Source organism: Megalopta genalis, chromosome 5 (genome assembly GCF_051020955.1).
Source record: "Megalopta genalis isolate 19385.01 chromosome 5, iyMegGena1_principal, whole genome shotgun sequence".
Classification (NCBI taxonomy): domain Eukaryota; kingdom Metazoa; phylum Arthropoda; class Insecta; order Hymenoptera; family Halictidae; genus Megalopta; species Megalopta genalis.
The window spans coordinates 13,114,310-13,132,761 of NC_135017.1; the positions used below are offsets into that span (position 1 = coordinate 13,114,310).

Here is an 18,452-nt window from a genome sequence, read left to right on the forward strand (position 1 = left end):
ATTAATGATGGGGAGCTGTGAAAAATTAATTAGACGGTTTTGGTAGCCTCCGAATTCTGCTAATCAGAGATTTCGGGTGTTTGTTGATCAATAGACGGCAGTGTTAATCATGGAGCAATTATAAACCGAAAGGATTTCGGCAAACGGAGCGTACCGCGGCGATCGATGGTGAAAACACCTAAATGACGAATATATCTGTTTGATTTCGTGTGATTTATCATCGGTTAGCTGCGCCGATCCTCGCTAATGCGAGGCAATGATATGGCGTCGAATTACAAACGTTTGTCGGATAATTGATTGCGCGGCTTCCAATAACAAATCCATATTGCATTTTCCAGCGAAATTGCCGATTTCCGGATCGCCTGTTCCGAAATCGTTTGTCAGCGACTTAACGTTTAAGCAACGGGAAAAATACCTTACGGTCTTTCAAAGTAGAGTCTTTGAGCTTCGAAATGAGCCGAGGTTGATCACTGTCCGACTCGTTTTCTCGATGCTACGATTTTTTCAACTTCGCGATGACCGTCATGCTCGAAATTTTTTCTAAGATACAATTCTTGATCACCGAGCGCTTTTCACAATGGTCCAGGCATAAAAAAAGAAAATAGTGGACATTAAAGTGCAAACTTTAAGCTTTAAAATAAGCTGAAGCAGATCGATGTGCGATTTTCTTTCTCGAAGTTATAGTAAGTCGAACATCGAGGATCCTCGACTCAAGATTTAATCATACTAGGGTATTATAAAATATTTAATTTTTTTTGAACCAGTATAATTTTTGTAGGAACTGCAACTTGGGCACGTCGAAAGTAGATACTTCACCCTTTAAAATAAGCTAAGAACGATTGCTGTGCGATTTTTTGTTGTTCAATTGCTGTTGAAGCAAACCAACGAATGCTCGAACTAACCGAAACTAAACTCCTTTTTGTTTTAATTGCAGTGCTATGCGGGTGCTGCTGTCGAAACTTCCTCGACCCTGGCTGGTGGATGAGAAAAAGGACGATGGGTACACGGCTCTTCATTTGGCCGCCTTGAACAACCACGTGGAAGTCGCGGAACAGCTGGCACGTTTCGGGAAAGCTGACCTGGATCTGCAGAACGTCAATCTGCAGACCGCGCTGCACCTCGCTGTCGAGCGGCAGCACACGCAGATCGTCCGTGTACGTTCTAAAAATTATTTCCGGGGAAGTGGCGGTCATTTCGTAACGATAAAAAGTACCGAGAACCATCCGAATGTACCACCTTACGAACGCAAAAAGAATTATTCCGAATTGTCTGCAACTTTTCTTGCAAAGAACTCTCAAAGGCCGCTCTCTCAGAACACTCTATCTGGAACGTACGCCCCTAAATGAACAAGTTTTTGCAATGAAAAAGTTCTAAGGACTACCTAAAAGTCCTTCCTTTCGAACGCAAAAAGAATTATTCGCAAAATATTCGCGACTGTTTCCGTAAAAAATGCTGAAAGATCCATTTCATCTTCTTGCAGCCTTAGAAACTCGAGCAATTCGTAAAAGACAGCTTATTGTACAGTTGATACGGCACGTGTGAGTTAGGGGATGAGATCTGCATGGACATTGAGCGATTAATCAGCAATCATAAATTTTGTCACAGCTGCTGGTGCGCGAAGGTGCAAACCTAAATGTCGCGGACAAGGACGGTGACACACCTCTGCACGAGGCCCTGCGATATCACACGTTATCGCAGCTGCGACAGCTGCAGGATGTCCAGGACGTCGGACGTCTCCTGATTTGTTTAGGGGCGCAGGGCTTAGACAAGAAGAGCAGCTCCTTCATTGCCTGCTTCCTGGCAGCCCATGGCGCTGACCTGGGGCTCAAGAACAAGAAAGGACAAACACCCCTTGACCTATGCCCGGATCCAAACCTCTGCAAAACATTGACTACTTGCCACAAAGACAGGGAGTCGTTAGTAACCCTAATCTCTCTTGCTACCTGGCAATTCCGAAACTCAGAAAAATATTCAGAACACTTTTTAAAATCCTCAAAGAATTAATAGTGTAAAAGGATTAATAGCATTCGATATTTTAATCTTGTATTTAATAGCATAAGATATAGAATGAAATATTTGAATCTTGCGCTTTGGATACAGACTTATGTGAGATCATTGTTTGGTGTTGAAGAACGGTAGTAAATTTCTATTTATGTAATCCGAGGCTTAAGATGCTGTTATTCATTTTAATTCGATGTAATTCTAAATGGAGAATAGATTATGATTTGAAGAGCAGATATTTATCTGTCAGTCACGGAATCCGACATTTAAATGTAATTATGTTTCCAGGCACAGTATTGGAACGACTCCGCCATCAGCAACGATCGACGAGTGTTTGGTCTGCTCAGATGGAAAACGTGAAATGCTTTTCAACCCCTGCGGACATGTTGCCTGTTGCAACACTTGTGCGCCGCGGGTGAAGAAGTGTCTGATTTGCAGGGAGAACGTTCTGACGAGAATGAAGGTGTGCATCCAACGTATTTCTGCATTCAAATGCTTCACGTTTATCCTGAATATTGCAAACTCATTTCCCATACAATTTTATATATTTCTACAAACGGAGAAACAATTCCGAATCCTCTCTAGAAAAATATAAAATTGAAGAGGTAACGATACGTTAGAGTACAATGTATTTTCTATTAATATTTAGCATAGAATTAAATAATTCTCGCAAGCGATTAGTGTATCGAAGTGGCAAGTTAATAAAAAAAAATTGTTCTTTAGAACTGAAAAAAGAAATAAAATATCCGTTTTTTTTTGTAGATCGAAGAATGCGTCGTGTGTTCGGATCGCAAAGCTGGAGTATTATTTCGACCCTGCGGACACATGTGTGCATGCGAAGGCTGTGCAGCCCTTATGAAAAAATGCGTCCAGTGTAGAGCTCAAATTCAACACATGGTGCCGTTGTCCGTCTGCTGCGGGGGCGGAGGGGATGTCACTTATGTCAAGGGTATCAACACTTCAGGTATCATTGGAAACAGAGTCCCGCGAAGATCGCAATTAGAATAAAAATACATTTTTATTTTTACAAAATGTTCAAATTAATGTTTCAAATCAATTGATCGGAGTCTTTCGACACGAAATATACACTGTGGCTTTCATACTAATGTAAACTGCAAGTATCAAGGCTAAAGGATTCACTATAAATAGACTGCGGATGTTTATGTGCGTATGAACACATGGAAATGTACAGCAAGTTTGCCACATCTACAGTAGTTGTCCGTATAATATCATTTATCGATTCTTGCAACTGTGATCAACAATTAAAAAAATGTAGAGAAACGATGAAACATGTAGTTTGTAAGCAACTGCATGCTGGGCTGTCTTTTAAATTGTTTAAACGATAATCCTTTTTATAATACATCATCGTTAGAATGGCTTACATTATTTTAAGCAATTAGAAAATTACTGTACAATTATTGTACTTACTGTAATTTATGTTTTAATGTAAAGGTAATATAACCGAGGTGAAAAGCGATCCTGAAGAAGAGCCAGCAACCAGCAAACAAGTGATTGGCAGCGGAGAATGTCTCATAAACAACGAAAGCATCGACAAAACTCTCAGCGATATAGAGAAACTTGAACAGCAATTACAGGACATCAAGGAACAGGTGAGCATTAAGCGTTATTGGTTGTAATATGCACGCACTAATTCCCTGGCGATTACGTGCGCATAATGCACACAAGATATATATGTATATACATCCCAGCAAAGCAGTGGAAACTTTGAGTATGCTTGTCGAACCGTTATCAAAACTAATTGGTAGACTCTCCTAATTTCCTTCTGCTTCATTGAAAAGCTCTATTCGAAATACACTAAGAAAAGGAGTATAAATAAATGACAGTTAAATTACTAAGGACAAATTTGATTTCTTTTAGCAGAATCATTGAAGTATTTTCATGGAATATAAAAGCATGAAAACCAATTGCTATATTTTCTTCTCTTTTTCCAGACCATGTGCCCCGTTTGCCTGGACCGTTTGAAGAACATGATATTCCTTTGCGGCCATGGAACCTGTCAAATGTGTGGCGACCAAATGTCAGAATGTCCAATATGCCGGAAAGCCGTTGACAGACGCATACTGCTTTATTAAGCATAAAACGATGATCTTTCTATTCAAGTTCTTTAATGAAGAAAAAAAAAGAAAGAAAGAACAACTGAATATTACATCAAACTTTATAAGGAACTTTTTACATTGAGCTAGCGTTTCTAAGAAATCTAATAATCCCTCAGCTGCTTTTATTTCCAACGAACAATTCATTTCACAATTTCATTTTTTCCCGCGTTGCTACTATTAAATTCATCTCTCATATTTACTCTTCCGTCAAAGAGTTCTATGTTCTCGAACTTTACTGTTGAACGTGTTAGCGCTTAAGATAACGACAATAACATCATATGTGGGCTGCAAAAGGACTTAACTGTAATATTCGATTATTTTTCGGGATTGGAATGATTGTGATCATTAATTTTGTTATGCTAATTAATTGTCAAGAGGAAAACTTCATTGTGAATTAAAGACGAAGCATGGGGTTGGAATATCTTTGGTATAGTAATTGTTATTAGCATTATCTTTTTTCTCCTTTTTTCTATGAAATTTTGTGGACGTAACGATAATTCGATCATTGTTTTGTAGAGAATAGCGTTAAGCGATTAGAATGTTTGCAGTGTTTCCATGTTCGAGTACCAATGCTGGTGCATAGGATTATGCGCACAACTATCATATGATTGCATTTGATTAATCGGCACTATACTGTGAACACTGAAAATTAGCAAAGCTTCCACAGAAATCTTGCTTCTCTCGCCTTTTGGGACAAGAAAATTTGTATTCATCGTCCTTTCTGTTTTTTTTACGTTCAAGTGTTTGAATGATTTTTTAAATTTCGTTTTTTGGGATCTTTTTATCTTAAAATCGGTTCAACATGAATTCCTTGTAAATATATCATGCTTATTCTATCTTCAGCTTAATGTCGCTGTCCAACATCAATTTTACGATAACTTATAGGTGATTCTTATAAATTTTAACAATAACTAAGAAGAACCGTTTTTTGATCATTCTCAGTTTCCTTATGTGAGACGATTTTCTTCTAATGTCATAAACATTTATTAAAAACCATAAAATTGCCTATCGTGTAAAACTTGTTGGACAGTGTAATCACTACTGCCACAAGTTTTCCTTAATTGATACAAGAACAATGGATAGTGCCAATTACTTTTGTAAGCAATAGAAAATTTAGTTTATTCTCGAATTAATTATAGATACGCAGAAAAAATGATTAACAAAACCACTTACTTCCATCTAAATAATTAAAAGATAGTGTTAGTGAAATTTACAATTAATACTGTAAATATACATGTAGTATGTATATACGACTATCCACGTTTCATTCGACAATATTAATATATTAATTTAAAAAAAAAGTAGTAAAGTTAAAAACGAGATATAATTGACAAAACACTGTTCAGTTAATTGTGAAAGTTTCCATCAAAATTTAATTATAATTGTTTTGATCACGTTTTCCATTCTTTTGCTCCAAAAAACCTTATAAGATGTATGTTTTAAAGAATAATAACATTTAAACGAAATTAGTAGTTTTATTATTTATACATTATTTTACAAGTTATTGTAACTCTTTATAAAAATATCAGTGTCGAAAAAATGCAGCTAGAATAATGTTTATAACAATATATATTAAAAATTAATATTTGCAGTATTGGATGCAAAATTTAGTATTATAAAGATACAATAAAAAAATAATTGTCGAATATAAATTTGTAATGGTTTATGTAGAGTTTATTGTCTCTTGATTTTTTTTTAATATATTGGGTCTCTCTTTTTGAGTAATTATTATACTTAGTTTTGTTTTCTTCCAAATACTATAATTTGCTATAACTAATACGGATTATGAAAATTAATGAATTTTCTTCAAATTTGTCTTCTTCGACTTGTTTCTGTCTTTAAATTACTTTAAATAATCAATTAAACGATTTACAGCAGAATGATCTGAAAATATTAGTCTATGATTAAGTTTGACGTTAATTAAAATTAAGAGCGCACAATAGAGACAGCCATGGTCCTATCCAAATATTAATTACGCAATAATTTATCTATTATCACCCCGTTCTTCCATTTATAGGTACTTTTCCGAAAGTTTATACTTATAGAATAGAAGATGTAACTGCTTAGATTAGGAATCTTGTGAATTACATTTATGATAGCTATTAAAATGTCACATGTTGATATCTAATTTAAGACTCCAGTTATTGTAATTTTAAAAAATATGTTCCAGAATAAAAAATAGTAGATTAACCTTAAGAAATATGATGCAAAATAACACATACAATTTTTGTAAGCAGAAGTTAAATTATACATATACATAAAAAAAGGATCTTTTTATTAATTATTTTATGAATAAATATTTTGATATTGGTAGACGTATTTGCATTAATTTGGGCGTCTTAAATTAGGTAATGTCTAAGTACATAATTAAGCGACTTATAACTGTTAAGTCATTCCTACTATCATAGTATTTCTGTAAAAATATTTAATTTAGACATATTGATACATTGCATTTAGCCGAAAACAATTTCTAAATACACAAGCACGTGAACTATGTATATTGCAATGGGATCATATAATTATTATCATATTCTTTCCAAATATTATTTGAAACAATATATTGTCATTAAGGACTTTTAAAAAACTTTTCTAACAATTTCATTTTTTCTTAATATTCTTTAACTCTACAAGATCCCATCGTATTAAGTGCGACTCCGAAAATTAAACATTGTAATGCGAATATTTCATCGTAGCATGTATGGATACCACTATTTTAATATTTCATATTTGTTTTACTAAAATGGGCATGTATCTATTTCAACTGTATTCTATCAAGATATAACAATAAATAAATTTATCATCTTGCATAAGTGAGATCCTTTCTATCTTTGTCGCACGCTATCCCTATCCTTATCTTACACATGGCAGAAATAGAAAAATTAGTTTACAAAGTCGCCACCGTAGATGGCGCCATTAGATCACTAGAAAATTTAAATTTGCAAACATAAAAATATTGAATTTATGTTGTATACAATAATTGCTCTATTATCCTGATTTAATTGTTGCTCGATCTTACCTTGGCTAACTGAAATAATATAATTCTATAACGCCTAATTAATTATCAATTTTTCGTTAACCACAGATTTTAGGAAAGACAAGAAACAAAGTACAATTACAGTTTTACATGAATTAATTTATTTAAATTTGCGCTTCACTTATAATTTTCTTGATTTTAATTCGTTTAATTTATAATATAAATCGGGGTTAGTTTTTCATTTAGTTTTAATTATAGTATTAAAGCTGTTGTTAAGTTGTGTGAGACATTGCAACAATCCTTTGCCCTGTTTCAAATAAATCATCCTGAATCAAATTCTAATCCTTCGCAACCCATTTTAAACTCGCATCGATGTAAAAATAATAAAACATTACATAATAAAATATTTCAAGTACAAACGTATTCGATTAATATTAAATCCTATGCACATAAATATTAGATCAAATCACAAGTAACCTCCGCACATAATGGAAAATTATCAAACGAGTATTAATCATGGAATACTAATACTTAGAAATAAATTCAAGACCGAACATTATTTCTGATTGAACCTAATATTTTGTAATAAATAAACAGTAATAAAAGTGTGCCAAGAAACTATATTTTCTTCAGCATTCAGAAGACGAATTCAAATTAGGAGGAGAAATTTTCTTAGTCCTAGTGAGGCGATCCAACTCCACCGCAGCGTCGTTCGTCACAGCTGATTTTTCTACTGGAGGCGAATCTAAAATAAAAATGAAGATAAATGTGTAATTAGAAATTCTTGATTGCGACCGTATTGTATTACAGTAGACTATATTTACCAATTTTTATTGGACTTGTGCCTACACTACCTGGTGATCCAGGTGATCCGATCTTCTTATGAAGCAGTGAGTTGAAAAAGTTTGCTAAAACACCCTCACCAGACTGTGAAGCCCCCGTTGCTTTTGGATCCAGCTTTTTATTCGGGGAAGCCACCTATGTGAGAAGAATTTAATGTTTGCCGAGTTGTATTTTCTGTCACATACCCATGACAGATCATACCACATTGATTAGAACATGCTTTCAAGTGTTAAAGCGTTCAGCGGTCATACAAGCTATCAATTAAACAATTCTATACACAGGGTATACGTGCTCAAATATTTGTCAAAATTGTTAATTATGTTAAAACATATTTCGGTATCATTAACAGTTTTGAAAATATTTCAGCTTCCGAATCATTCACGCCGTGTTTAATTCATTTTATTAATGTAAACTGTACTTCAACTGTGCAATTACGAAGTACAAACACTAAACGATGCGAACACATCAAGATGGATTAATGACATATATATATGAAAATGAACGCATACAGTGATTTTAATGTATGAAAAGCTAATCATGAAGTATTACGACAAAGCTGCATTCACTTAAAAATTAAATTAAAGTCATGGAACATGTTTAATCCTTTCACGACTAGCGCCGTCTATATATGGCAAACACTCTTTGCTTCACAGAGGCTTCCAGTTGGGCCGTCGCGAAAGGGTTAATGTACTAAGAACGTCTAGATCGAATATATCTTGATGCAAGTAAGCATTGCTTGTTACAAGTAAAAAGTATGATCATCTTACTTATATGATACCACTGTACACATTAGCCACAAAGACATTTTTCGATGCTGGATGGTTATTGATCAACTGCGTGTAACATGAGAAGCATGCTCCAATTATAAATGGTATAACCTGAATCACCGGTCCCGAGCTTGCCTGATTCCTCAGCGTCGGAGAACGGGTTGGATCTTTCAAGCCTAATAATTCTATCTGCTGCTTCGCCAGAAAGGCTTGTTCCTCTTCAGCTTGTACTTCTGCCTCTCTTGTGACACACTGTTTCACAAAAATATGTGATAATTAATCTTTTCCTTGGTGACGCATATATTAGTCTGTATAATGTTGTATACACACTCTTCTGTTAGTTGCTGGCTGTGCTATCACGTCTCTGTAATAATCATCGGGTTTCATGGACTGTAAGTTCTCAAAGAGAATGCTGATCTTCTTCATATTGTCCCAACCAGCTGGGCTGTAATTATAAATAACGGTTAACACTATATTAAACGCGTAAGAATCATGATAAAAGATAGTATTCACATTAGTACAGCATCCTTTTCAACCACTAAAGCAGGTGTTCTAAACGGTAAAGAATAAATTCTGTGCGTGAGGTATCTGTAAAGTAGATCACAGTTCTTGTCCTCCTTTGCTGATGTATAAAATAGTCCTGCACCGAACTGCAAGCAGAACCGACGTATCCACTGTTGGATAAAGTCAAAATGCTCGTCTCTGGAATGGTTAGAACAGTTTCACGTTTCTCTAAATTCCAATGACTTGAATTTTTAAGTATCATAATCTCACTTGTAGTCGTGCTCCTTTTCTAGTGTTGACATATAATCGGTTTTTGTAATAACAACAACAACATCGAGGCCCAAGTTCGTCGTGAGTGCGCCCTCTGGTAATGGCAAATTGTCAATCGTTTCATCATCAAGATTGCGACTGGTACGTCTCAGAGGACTACCAGGATCTAATTCATCTCCTGGCTCTGCATAATCCTGCCATTTCTTGACATCTGAATAAAAAAAGGAACATTACAGGATCACTGTACTAACTCAATTACATATCATAAAGCTTTAGTTACTCAATTGTCTGCACTGTTGCCTAGTTTCATTATCTAAACGTAATTTATCAATATGGTCTCCAAGAAGTGCAGCCCAAGACTGTAGTTGATGGAAAATATCAAATGGTGTTGTCATTGCAGCCACTAACATAACAAGAGTGTGCGGAAACCTTTCCTCGTTGAGCGCGAACCTCAGGAGATTGGCATGTCCTGGATCTCCATCCAGAATCCAAACAGATAATCTCGTTTGATCTAAACAAAATTATTTTGAGTTTGCAGTTTTAATATATTATGCATCTACACTGAAATTAATATTAAATTACTATTACCATCTCTATAGTCGTCTCTAACATCGATGTAAGCAAATTCTAAACCAGAACCCTTCTTTGGATCTTCTACACCTTGCAATTTCGCAATAAGCGTTGTTTTTCCACTTTCGTTGTCCCCTGCAGATAAATGAATTTTCATTAGACAAACTTGATTGTTATTGCATAAATTAATGAAACACCGTTCACCTAACACAAGGATGTTCTTGTTTGATGGCAATTTCTTGTTCCCGCTGTTTTGTACCTCAGACAAAATAGAAGACCTGCAGGAACCAAAAGCACAATGATTCATGGTAATTAAAAATTCTAAACAGGAGCTAGGAAACTATTATAATATGTGACACTTGAAAGATAATTATACATTGAGTGAATATGTAATTATATTGAATTATAGTGACTGTGACAGTGAGCTTTATGAACGTACCACAAATTGTCTTTATTGTCTGGATCCTCTTTCTTTTTCGTCTGAAACCCATTGTTCTGCATCATTATGTCAATCGCTGTTGCTGCCATGATTGTATTTGACAGAATGAACCTATCTATCGATTATACAGAAATCACAGGCGCGGTTTGCAGCCTACTTCATTCAATGTGAACATCTTCAAGCATTTAAACATGTGAATTAAAAAATTTTAAAGCTCGATTTAATATTATTCATTGAAGAGAATGAAATTTTCAATGGCAATGTGGAAAATAAAAATTTTGCAATACGAAACTTTGTTGCAAACTGTAAAGATCAATTCGAACACCCGGTATGTATGTTTGCGCGTGTAAGTGTATCTATTTTAAAGTTGGTAATGCAGTTTGCATACGTTTTTATTCGCATGAATAACATTTCGCACTGTAATGAATGATTCGCGGTGAAATCTAATTAATTGGAGCAACAATTTGATGTGAAGACATTTCATAGTAATTAAAAAAAGATGGTAGGGATTTTAAACGAATCTGACAGTGAAGACGAGCTGCCTCCTGGTTGGGAGGAAATGACAACTAATGATGGAAACGTCTACTATGTAAAGTAAATCAATTTTACACAATTAAAACAATTTATTGTATCACTGACACTTAATAACAAAATTTTATTCACAAAACCAAAGTACGTAGTTTACTAAATAGTTCGCGATATGTTTTTAGTCATTACACAAAAGGCACACAGTGGACACATCCCAGAACTGGCCGCCAAAAAATCATAGAAGGAGGTATATAAATAAACTTATAGATTACCCTATATTTTTTGATAGATATTAATTAATATCATTTGTTAATAAGAATTACCAACTGGCTGGGAGAGGCATGTAACAGAAGATGGCAATGTCTTATTTGTTGACCAAACAAACCAAATAACAACATACACTGATCCACGCCTGGCATTTGCTACTGAATATGGAGCCTCATCACAACCCGTACGACAGCGCTTTGATGGGAGAAGCACAGCATTGGCTGTGTTATATGGCAGAGATTTACGAGACAAGATTGCCATTGTTACAGGAGCCAACACTGGCATAGGTAAGAATAACAACTATTTTAGTCTACACAATGCATACTAACATATTGTTACTTTTACAGGATTCGAAACAGCTAGATCATTAGCATTACATGGTTGCAAAGTGATTCTAGCTTGCAGAGATGTGAAAAAGGGTGAGGAGGCAATACAAAAGATCCACAAGGAAATGGACAATAGTTGTGAAATATTGGAACTGGATTTATCTTCCCTGCACAGTGTTAAGGAAGCTGCTGAGAAGTTTAAGCAAAAATACAAGTAAATTTGTATAGTAAAGGAAATTACTTCATCATGGGTTTCTATAATTTGTTTTATTTTCAGGACTCTTCACATACTGATATTGAATGCTGGAGTCTTCGCAAAGAACTATGAACTCACCAAAGATGGCTACGAATCAACGTTCCAAGTGAATCATCTGTCCCATTTTTATTTCACTCTATTGCTGGAGCAACCAATTCGAAATTGCCATAATTCTAGAGTAGTAGTAGTATCCAGTGAATCTCACAGGTGTCTCAAAAGATTCTTGATTACCAAAAAAGAAAGAGTGTATCAAATTTTAATGTATGTTTTTCAATAGGTACTCATCGCTTCAGATAGTTGAAGACTTTCATCAACTGACACTGTCTCCCCCTGCTTATAAATACTGGTTCATGGCAGCGTACAATGACTCCAAATTGTGTAATATTTTGTTTGCACAAGAATTAGCAAAACGTTGGCCAACTGTCAGTGTATTTAGCTGCCATCCTGGTAATTTAGTTTCATCTTCCTTGACACGTTACTCTTGGATGATGCGACTTCTGTTCATGCTAGTGAGACCATTCACAAAATCATTGGTAGGGAATTAATTTATTTGAAGTATGAACTTTTATGGGAATTCATGTAAAATAAATTTTACAGCAACAAGCAGCAAGCACACAAGTTTTCTGTGCAACTGCACCAGAATTGGAAGGGCTAACAAGCGTTTACTTTAACAATTGCTATCGGTGCGAACCATCAAATGCGGCACAGGACTCGGCACTAGCAACAAGATTATGGTCTGTTAGCCAAGAGATGATTGTAAATATTATGAAAAAGGATAAGCTTTGGGAAACTGTAGCATTAAAATGAGACGTGTTGTAAAATATAAACCTGTACTAAAAAATACTTTAATAATAAAGAATTGATTTATAATTTTTTAGTACGTGATAAAGATTTGTTAACAAACAAATTACTGATTAACATGAAAACAGTGCAATTTCGCACATTCAAGGATTTCATACATCACTTTTAGGTTTATCGCGATGTGAAAATTTATCGTAATTATTTACAGCCGTAATTCCACCGACTAAATCATTTCTAAAAATCATTATGCATAATTATGTGCATAAATTTTTGGAGTCTACTGTTGGTGCTATTTTTGGTAAAGATATAACTTGCAGGGAACCGGTGCATCGTTGCGATGACCATCAACCGGGTGTTATAATGGAATTTGGCAGAACTGGTGTAAAAGTAAAATTTTAATAATTTATTATGAATAGTACTTTCTTTATTTTGTTTGAGACTGTTGCTGAAGGTTACCGTCATTGTAAATTCATTTCGCTTTTATTTAAACATTTTTAAATATCTATTTCCTCAAATTGAACATTAGAGGGCGTTCACTTACGAAACATGCCAAAACTTTCGTCTGTCGAATACATATTAGCAGAAGTTTAATTTCTGTCGAATTAAATTCAATATTCCTGTGAATATTCCAATTCATTTATAAATGACATATGAACTGTAATTGAGTTTGATTGTTCCATCAAATTTCGTATAAAATGGAGCAGATAATGGTAATATTGCATTGTTATATAAATGTCCGTTATATCAATTTAAATATCAGTAAAGCATGGTACATTATCTATAAATTGATGTTATGAATATTGCTATTACTGTATGAATAAAAATTGAATAAATGTTTTTGTGAAGTTTCTCAAGAAATTCATGATGCCCTGTGGACTCTGCGCTGCAGTGCCAGTTCTGAAACCTGTCAATCCTCCAGAGCAGCAACCGAAGCCATGCCATACTGAAAAACATTCAGAGAATCTGATCAAACCATCTGAGCTGCCCATTTACTCCACAGAGGAAGGGTATACACAGATGCCATGGTAAAGCGCAAGTAATTTCATATCGATACATATATTTTGATTCCTTTTGAAAAATGTTTAATCCATTAAATGATAACCTAATCATCTTTTAGCACAGAACACACTCGTCCAACTATAGTCGAAGAAAACATCAGAAAAGTTCGTGTGCAATTGCAAGAGTTAAGGCAAATTGGTGATAATGTTTCACAGAAAGTTACAACAACTGTTGATCAATTTAAATGTAGGTATTCATAGCTAATAGTAAATTTGTAAATAAATAATGTTTAATTTTTCCAGATATAATTGATTATCTTCAAGATGAAGCAAACATTCTGCCAAGAGCTGGAGCTGTTGGTATCGGAGGCTTATCAGGATTGATACTGGGTCTCCGGGGAGGTCTTTTCAAGAAATTCTTCTATACAACGACAGGAGCTAGCATTGTTGGAGTAATTTGTTTCCCGAAGGAAGCAAAGGAAGCACTTAATGCTATAGAGCATTATGGACAAATTAGTTACAATTTTATTTATGGAGGTATGTTTCATTCTTTTGTTGAAAAACAATATAATAATCATATTAATGGCATTGTTTGCAAATATAATAATGATTTCAGTCAAACCAGGGGATAGCAAAGGGGAAACTTCATTTAAGGAATATCCATTAGTAAAAAGTGTGCTTGAATCGGAATACTTTCAGTTCTTAACAAAACCTTTTGAAAAAGCTTCTGAAAAGAAGGAGGTAGGATGCAAAAACACTGATTCATTATTGCATCATTCCTCCTGTATCCCCCAATTGCATTAATTAAAGCCTGAGTCCTAGGAAAATTCCTCTACATTAATAATCGATTAAATTATAATTTTTAGAATTATTTATAAAGTAGATATTATAAATTGCACATAGATTATCTATGAAGGATTCATATTCTTTTTTTAAATAACTTTGACCATAGATGTTGAAACACCTGATAAAAACGTTTTGGAAGTCCGCCCAGCTTCATTTAACCATAATAATGACAATGGCTCCAAACACCTAGAACCAATCATATTAAATGAATCTCCACATGTGACAGAAATCCAAACTTCGAAAAGTCAAAATACGTGGATTAAGTGGAAGTAATCATTTAGGTATCTTTCCCACTCCCGATCTTCCTCAATTACTACAAAATTATCATCAATTGATATTGATAAGATTATTTATATATTTGTTATTATAACTCAATAATAATTGGTTTATTTTAGGAAAATCCAACTGCAAGTAAATCTTGATCGAAAAAGGAATGAATTTTGATGTATAGTAGTGAACGGCAAATACGTAAATCACACATAACTATAAATTATACATTGTTTTAATATAATATATATATTAATAAATATTTAAAAAGTCTGTTATTAAACAATTACGTTTAATTGACCCCTTGATATTTGAACGACAAATAATTTCAATTGAGGTAACTTAATTAAAAGATACAATTTTTTAAAAAATTGCTGAATTTTTTTCAAGATTAATTTTAATATGAATATCGCGCGTTCAAATATTTATGCGCAACTTGTTCACGCGAAATATACATCAATATTTAAAACATTGTTCTATAATATCAATAAAATAATTTTTCAAAATATTCAATTTTATACTTCTTAAGCTCTATTTCTATGTTTCATTAATGATTAAAACGCACCCACTATTTTGAGCTATGTTATACGTCAGTATTTGAGGTTATGTTGTAGGATAGTAGTTTAGGTTATGCTGATCGCTGATACATGCTGCAACCATATCAATTGGTAACGAAGAAACACAAAATTACATCCAGCTGTATTTATTATTTTTATTTTTACATTTTAAAATAGCACAATGAATTCTAACAAAGCAAGATTATCGAAAAGTATACTGGAAATGAAAGTAAGTTAAGAAGTTTTTTAAGTTATGTATAAACCACTCCTTTTTCTTTTAAGTAACGAATTGTTTTTTTAGTTTATGAAACGTACAAAAGAAAAGGTCGAAAAACAACAATTCCAAGAAGAAGGAGAAGAATATTTTGGAAATGCCCTGACGAAGCGTATGATGAAAGATTCGTAAGCTTCTTACTAATTTGTTCATGACTCGTCTATTAAAATTTGAGTGGTTTATTTTTTCATTTTAGAGAAAGATTCATCATAGAGCCTAGTTATATCATTTGTGAGAAATTAATCGATGGCAGAGTAAGTTACCAAGGAATGAATCCTGAGATTGAAAAGTTAATGGAATATGAGGTAGCCAAAGAACGTGTTGCAATGGAATTGAAAAATGAAACTGATATCTCAGATGAACAAATGGTAAAACATTGGAAAGGCTTCAAAAAACAAAGATCTAAACATAAATACGAAAATGAGTCGCAAAAAGACAGTATTAAATCCCTTCAACCAAAAACAAAAAAGCCAAAATTTATGAAACCACAAGACTAATACGAAATAGTAATAGTTTGTACATATGTGAACATTAGGTTTTAAGGTCTTTTATAAATCTGTTATTTAATGTAGATAACATTTATGAATCCTTTTTATCAATTGTCACGTTATATTTATCACACAAATTTTTAAAAGTTAGCACTGATAAGTTCTGTACGTTATACTCTTTTAATCCTTCTGTCCAAAGTAAATTGAAACTGTCATCAGTAAAATGAACACCTATATTTGTAAATATAGTTCTTATCTCTTCTTTATCATGTGGCTATAAAAAGTAATTGGAATAGTTATTATTTCCCACATTGTTTATATGTGTTTATACATACTTTGGTAAGGTCGTTACGGTCCAGACCATATCTGGTAAAGACAGATGGGAAGATGAGATCATAAGCTGTAGTTCTGTCATCTTTCAAAGTTTTGTGCAGAACTTCCTCTGAAAGGAATAATATAGTAATAAAATATAATATAATAAAATAGTCTTTACACTAACTTGTAGTATCTGTTTCTTTTATGTTTCCAATCACGTCCTTATACGCAGTATGATAACATTGACACTCTAAAGGAACACCTAACAAGATAATGGAAGATAATGATAGTTTGTATCTTCTTATGGATTTTTTTGAAAATTTATTAAAATGCATTACTCTTGATTTTTGGTAATGTTGGAAAGATGTATTTCCAATTTAAGAGATTCAGTAGTTCTGTGTAATTAACATTTTTCTCTTTACGTATTGAAAGGAGATCCAATAGTGGTGTTAACTGTACTTTGTTTATGTACATTTTATATTTCATTAATGTAGAGAAGACTGTGTCTTCTGGTAGTTTTCCTGTGTAGTCCTATGAAGGTATATATTTATTTTTAAACATTTTTAATCATCATAAATATTACTTGATCAAGATTGGCCAGCTCTTCTTGAATATCCAGAAACGGAATTTCTGGGAATTGTCTTTTATACTTCTGACGCAAACCATTGATATATTGCAAATATTTCTTCTCTTCCACAACAACATTATTAATAGGATAGTCGGATAGGATATTCGTTTGAACCCTTTTAATTGCCTTTCCATGTACCATGTCCATAAATATATCTGCTTGTTTATAATTTCTAAAGACATCAATATTTAAATTGTCCTGCAACAATTTATTTATTTTAAACATGTATTACCTTACTTCTCCAACACGAGAACACGTCCGTTCCTTAAAATCAGCTAGAATGGAATTAACAAGTGTAGAAGGATTGGAATTAATCCATGTTAGCCGTTTTTTAACTCTTGTGCCCTCAACATCTGCATTATTATATTTTCCAAAGCAAGAAGCTTGATTGAATGGTTCCTTATAACTGCAAGTATAATTTGCGTAGTAGTATAGGCATATAAAAATGATTTATTCTGTTATCCCTTACTTTCTTCTAATTTGCTCTGCAGGCAGGTAGCTGTTATGGCTTTTTTTATACATATCAAGTATATCTGGCTTCAAAATATCCATTTGATTCGTTTTTGCCTGAAGTAATTCATTCATGGTTGTCTCTAATATGGGATGTATAAAGATGTTATCAAAACTGTGTTCTATAATGATTTAATTGCAGGTTTTAGCTTTGTACCAGATCTAATTTTCTTTCCGAAGACTGTTTCCCATGGATTCATGCCAATTGGAAGATTCGGAGTTTGATAAGGTGTTTTGCCAACTTCTTTATTCCAGTAGCTATTCATCACAGTATTTCTTAACTCTGAAATTATGGTTTGGAACTGTGTTTCTTGGTCTGCTTGCATACATTCCTTTACCTAAAATTATATTTCACTATATATTATTTCTTCATGACACTGTATTATATGAATTTGTCTCGATAATAGTAATTATCTTACACCGATAGTAGTTTTAGGCGCGCTACTATGCACTGGCGCGTCTTCTGCATGTTTTTCATTGTAGTCAATCATGCATTTCAAAGCTGCAACTTTGTCTTCCAGAGAATAGTCAATGAAACATTCTCTAATATCGGACTTTTTATATTTGATCTGTAGAAATATGATAAAAAGAAATTAAATCTCCACTAATAATGTTTTTGAATATAACTTAATGTAAAGCATATTTTTTCTTACCGTTTTTTCAATCGCGCAGCTTTCAGTTTCTTGAGATCTGTTAAAACATTCATTTTCTATTTTTTTACATAATTCTTCCATCTTTTATACGAAATACCAAATCTATTAACATTAATAATACGACGAAATTGTGAAAGACAAAACGTAGTTGCATGATTTCACATTCTTGTTTCGCGTTTCGACTATTATCATTTAAATTCAAATGTAAATTCAATTATCGATGCTTCAGCCGCGCATGTGCATCAGACATCAT

The 18,452-nt window shown here is 33.5% G+C and overlaps 6 protein-coding genes across 11 annotated transcripts in view; 4 read left to right on the forward strand and 2 right to left on the reverse strand.

Annotated features, from left to right (window-relative positions):
* Positions 1 to 6,928, forward strand: part of mib1 (E3 ubiquitin-protein ligase mind bomb 1) — a 591,834-nt gene extending 584,906 nt beyond the window's left edge. Inside the window, exons 10-15 of the mRNA XM_033465641.2 lie at positions 935 to 1,154; positions 1,606 to 1,916; positions 2,290 to 2,464; positions 2,764 to 2,965; positions 3,454 to 3,611; positions 3,954 to 6,928. Coding sequence (XP_033321532.1) covers positions 935 to 1,154; positions 1,606 to 1,916; positions 2,290 to 2,464; positions 2,764 to 2,965; positions 3,454 to 3,611; positions 3,954 to 4,094 — 1,207 coding nt within the window. The 3' untranslated portion in view covers positions 4,095 to 6,928. The remainder of the gene's footprint in view (positions 1 to 934; positions 1,155 to 1,605; positions 1,917 to 2,289; positions 2,465 to 2,763; positions 2,966 to 3,453; positions 3,612 to 3,953) is intronic.
* Positions 6,929 to 7,230: 302 nt separating this feature from the next.
* Positions 7,231 to 10,620, reverse strand: Dlic (dynein light intermediate chain). 4 transcript variants are annotated; one of them, XM_076522042.1, is made up of 10 exons: positions 10,486 to 10,620; positions 10,251 to 10,324; positions 10,065 to 10,181; positions 9,757 to 9,987; positions 9,477 to 9,687; positions 9,216 to 9,404; positions 9,033 to 9,147; positions 8,838 to 8,954; positions 7,947 to 8,070; positions 7,231 to 7,837 (listed from the first exon to the last, which is right to left on the reverse strand). In XM_076522042.1, exons 1-10 carry the CDS (start codon positions 10,572 to 10,574, stop codon positions 7,722 to 7,724), a joined length of 1,383 nt encoding a protein of 460 aa, XP_076378157.1. In that variant the 5' UTR covers positions 10,575 to 10,620; the 3' UTR covers positions 7,231 to 7,721. The 4 variants fall into 4 exon arrangements, with proteins under 4 accessions (XP_076378157.1, XP_033321941.1, XP_033321950.2 ...); XM_033466050.2 differs by having other exon boundaries at positions 7,917 to 8,070; XM_033466059.2 differs by having other exon boundaries at positions 8,814 to 8,954.
* Positions 10,621 to 10,772: 152 nt separating this feature from the next.
* Positions 10,773 to 12,732, forward strand: Wwox (WW domain-containing oxidoreductase). 2 transcript variants are annotated; one of them, XM_033466082.2, is made up of 7 exons: positions 10,773 to 11,079; positions 11,196 to 11,260; positions 11,331 to 11,567; positions 11,628 to 11,820; positions 11,884 to 12,069; positions 12,140 to 12,395; positions 12,460 to 12,732. In XM_033466082.2, the coding sequence occupies exons 1-7, from the start codon at positions 10,985 to 10,987 to the stop codon at positions 12,667 to 12,669; spliced, it is 1,242 nt and encodes a 413-aa protein (XP_033321973.2). In that variant the 5' UTR covers positions 10,773 to 10,984; the 3' UTR covers positions 12,670 to 12,732. The 2 variants fall into 2 exon arrangements, with proteins under 2 accessions (XP_033321973.2, XP_033321983.2); XM_033466092.2 differs by having other exon boundaries at positions 10,773 to 11,074.
* A 162-nt stretch (positions 12,733 to 12,894) lies between these two features.
* Positions 12,895 to 15,047, forward strand: Mic26-27 (MICOS complex subunit 26/27). 2 transcript variants are annotated; one of them, XM_076522044.1, is made up of 6 exons: positions 12,895 to 13,050; positions 13,510 to 13,688; positions 13,781 to 13,908; positions 13,965 to 14,198; positions 14,278 to 14,402; positions 14,903 to 15,047. In XM_076522044.1, exons 1-6 carry the CDS (start codon positions 12,910 to 12,912, stop codon positions 14,927 to 14,929), a joined length of 834 nt encoding a protein of 277 aa, XP_076378159.1. In that variant the 5' UTR covers positions 12,895 to 12,909; the 3' UTR covers positions 14,930 to 15,047. The 2 variants fall into 2 exon arrangements, with proteins under 2 accessions (XP_076378159.1, XP_033322000.1); XM_033466109.2 differs by lacking the exon at positions 12,895 to 13,050 and adding an exon at positions 13,184 to 13,373.
* A 298-nt stretch (positions 15,048 to 15,345) lies between these two features.
* Positions 15,346 to 16,591, forward strand: Mpp6 (M-phase phosphoprotein 6). Its single transcript, XM_033466141.2, has 4 exons — positions 15,346 to 15,442; positions 15,509 to 15,560; positions 15,633 to 15,733; positions 15,802 to 16,591. Exons 1-4 carry the CDS (start codon positions 15,405 to 15,407, stop codon positions 16,100 to 16,102), a joined length of 492 nt encoding a protein of 163 aa, XP_033322032.2. The 5' UTR covers positions 15,346 to 15,404; the 3' UTR covers positions 16,103 to 16,591.
* LOC117218077 (EF-hand domain-containing family member B) lies at positions 16,142 to 18,334 on the reverse strand. The gene is made up of 10 exons (XM_076522046.1): positions 18,200 to 18,334; positions 17,966 to 18,115; positions 17,704 to 17,884; positions 17,506 to 17,629; positions 17,269 to 17,442; positions 16,992 to 17,208; positions 16,747 to 16,939; positions 16,593 to 16,670; positions 16,429 to 16,535; positions 16,142 to 16,367 (listed from the first exon to the last, which is right to left on the reverse strand). The coding sequence occupies exons 1-10, from the start codon at positions 18,278 to 18,280 to the stop codon at positions 16,185 to 16,187; spliced, it is 1,488 nt and encodes a 495-aa protein (XP_076378161.1). The 5' UTR covers positions 18,281 to 18,334; the 3' UTR covers positions 16,142 to 16,184.
* Between the last annotated feature and the right edge of the window lie 118 nt (positions 18,335 to 18,452).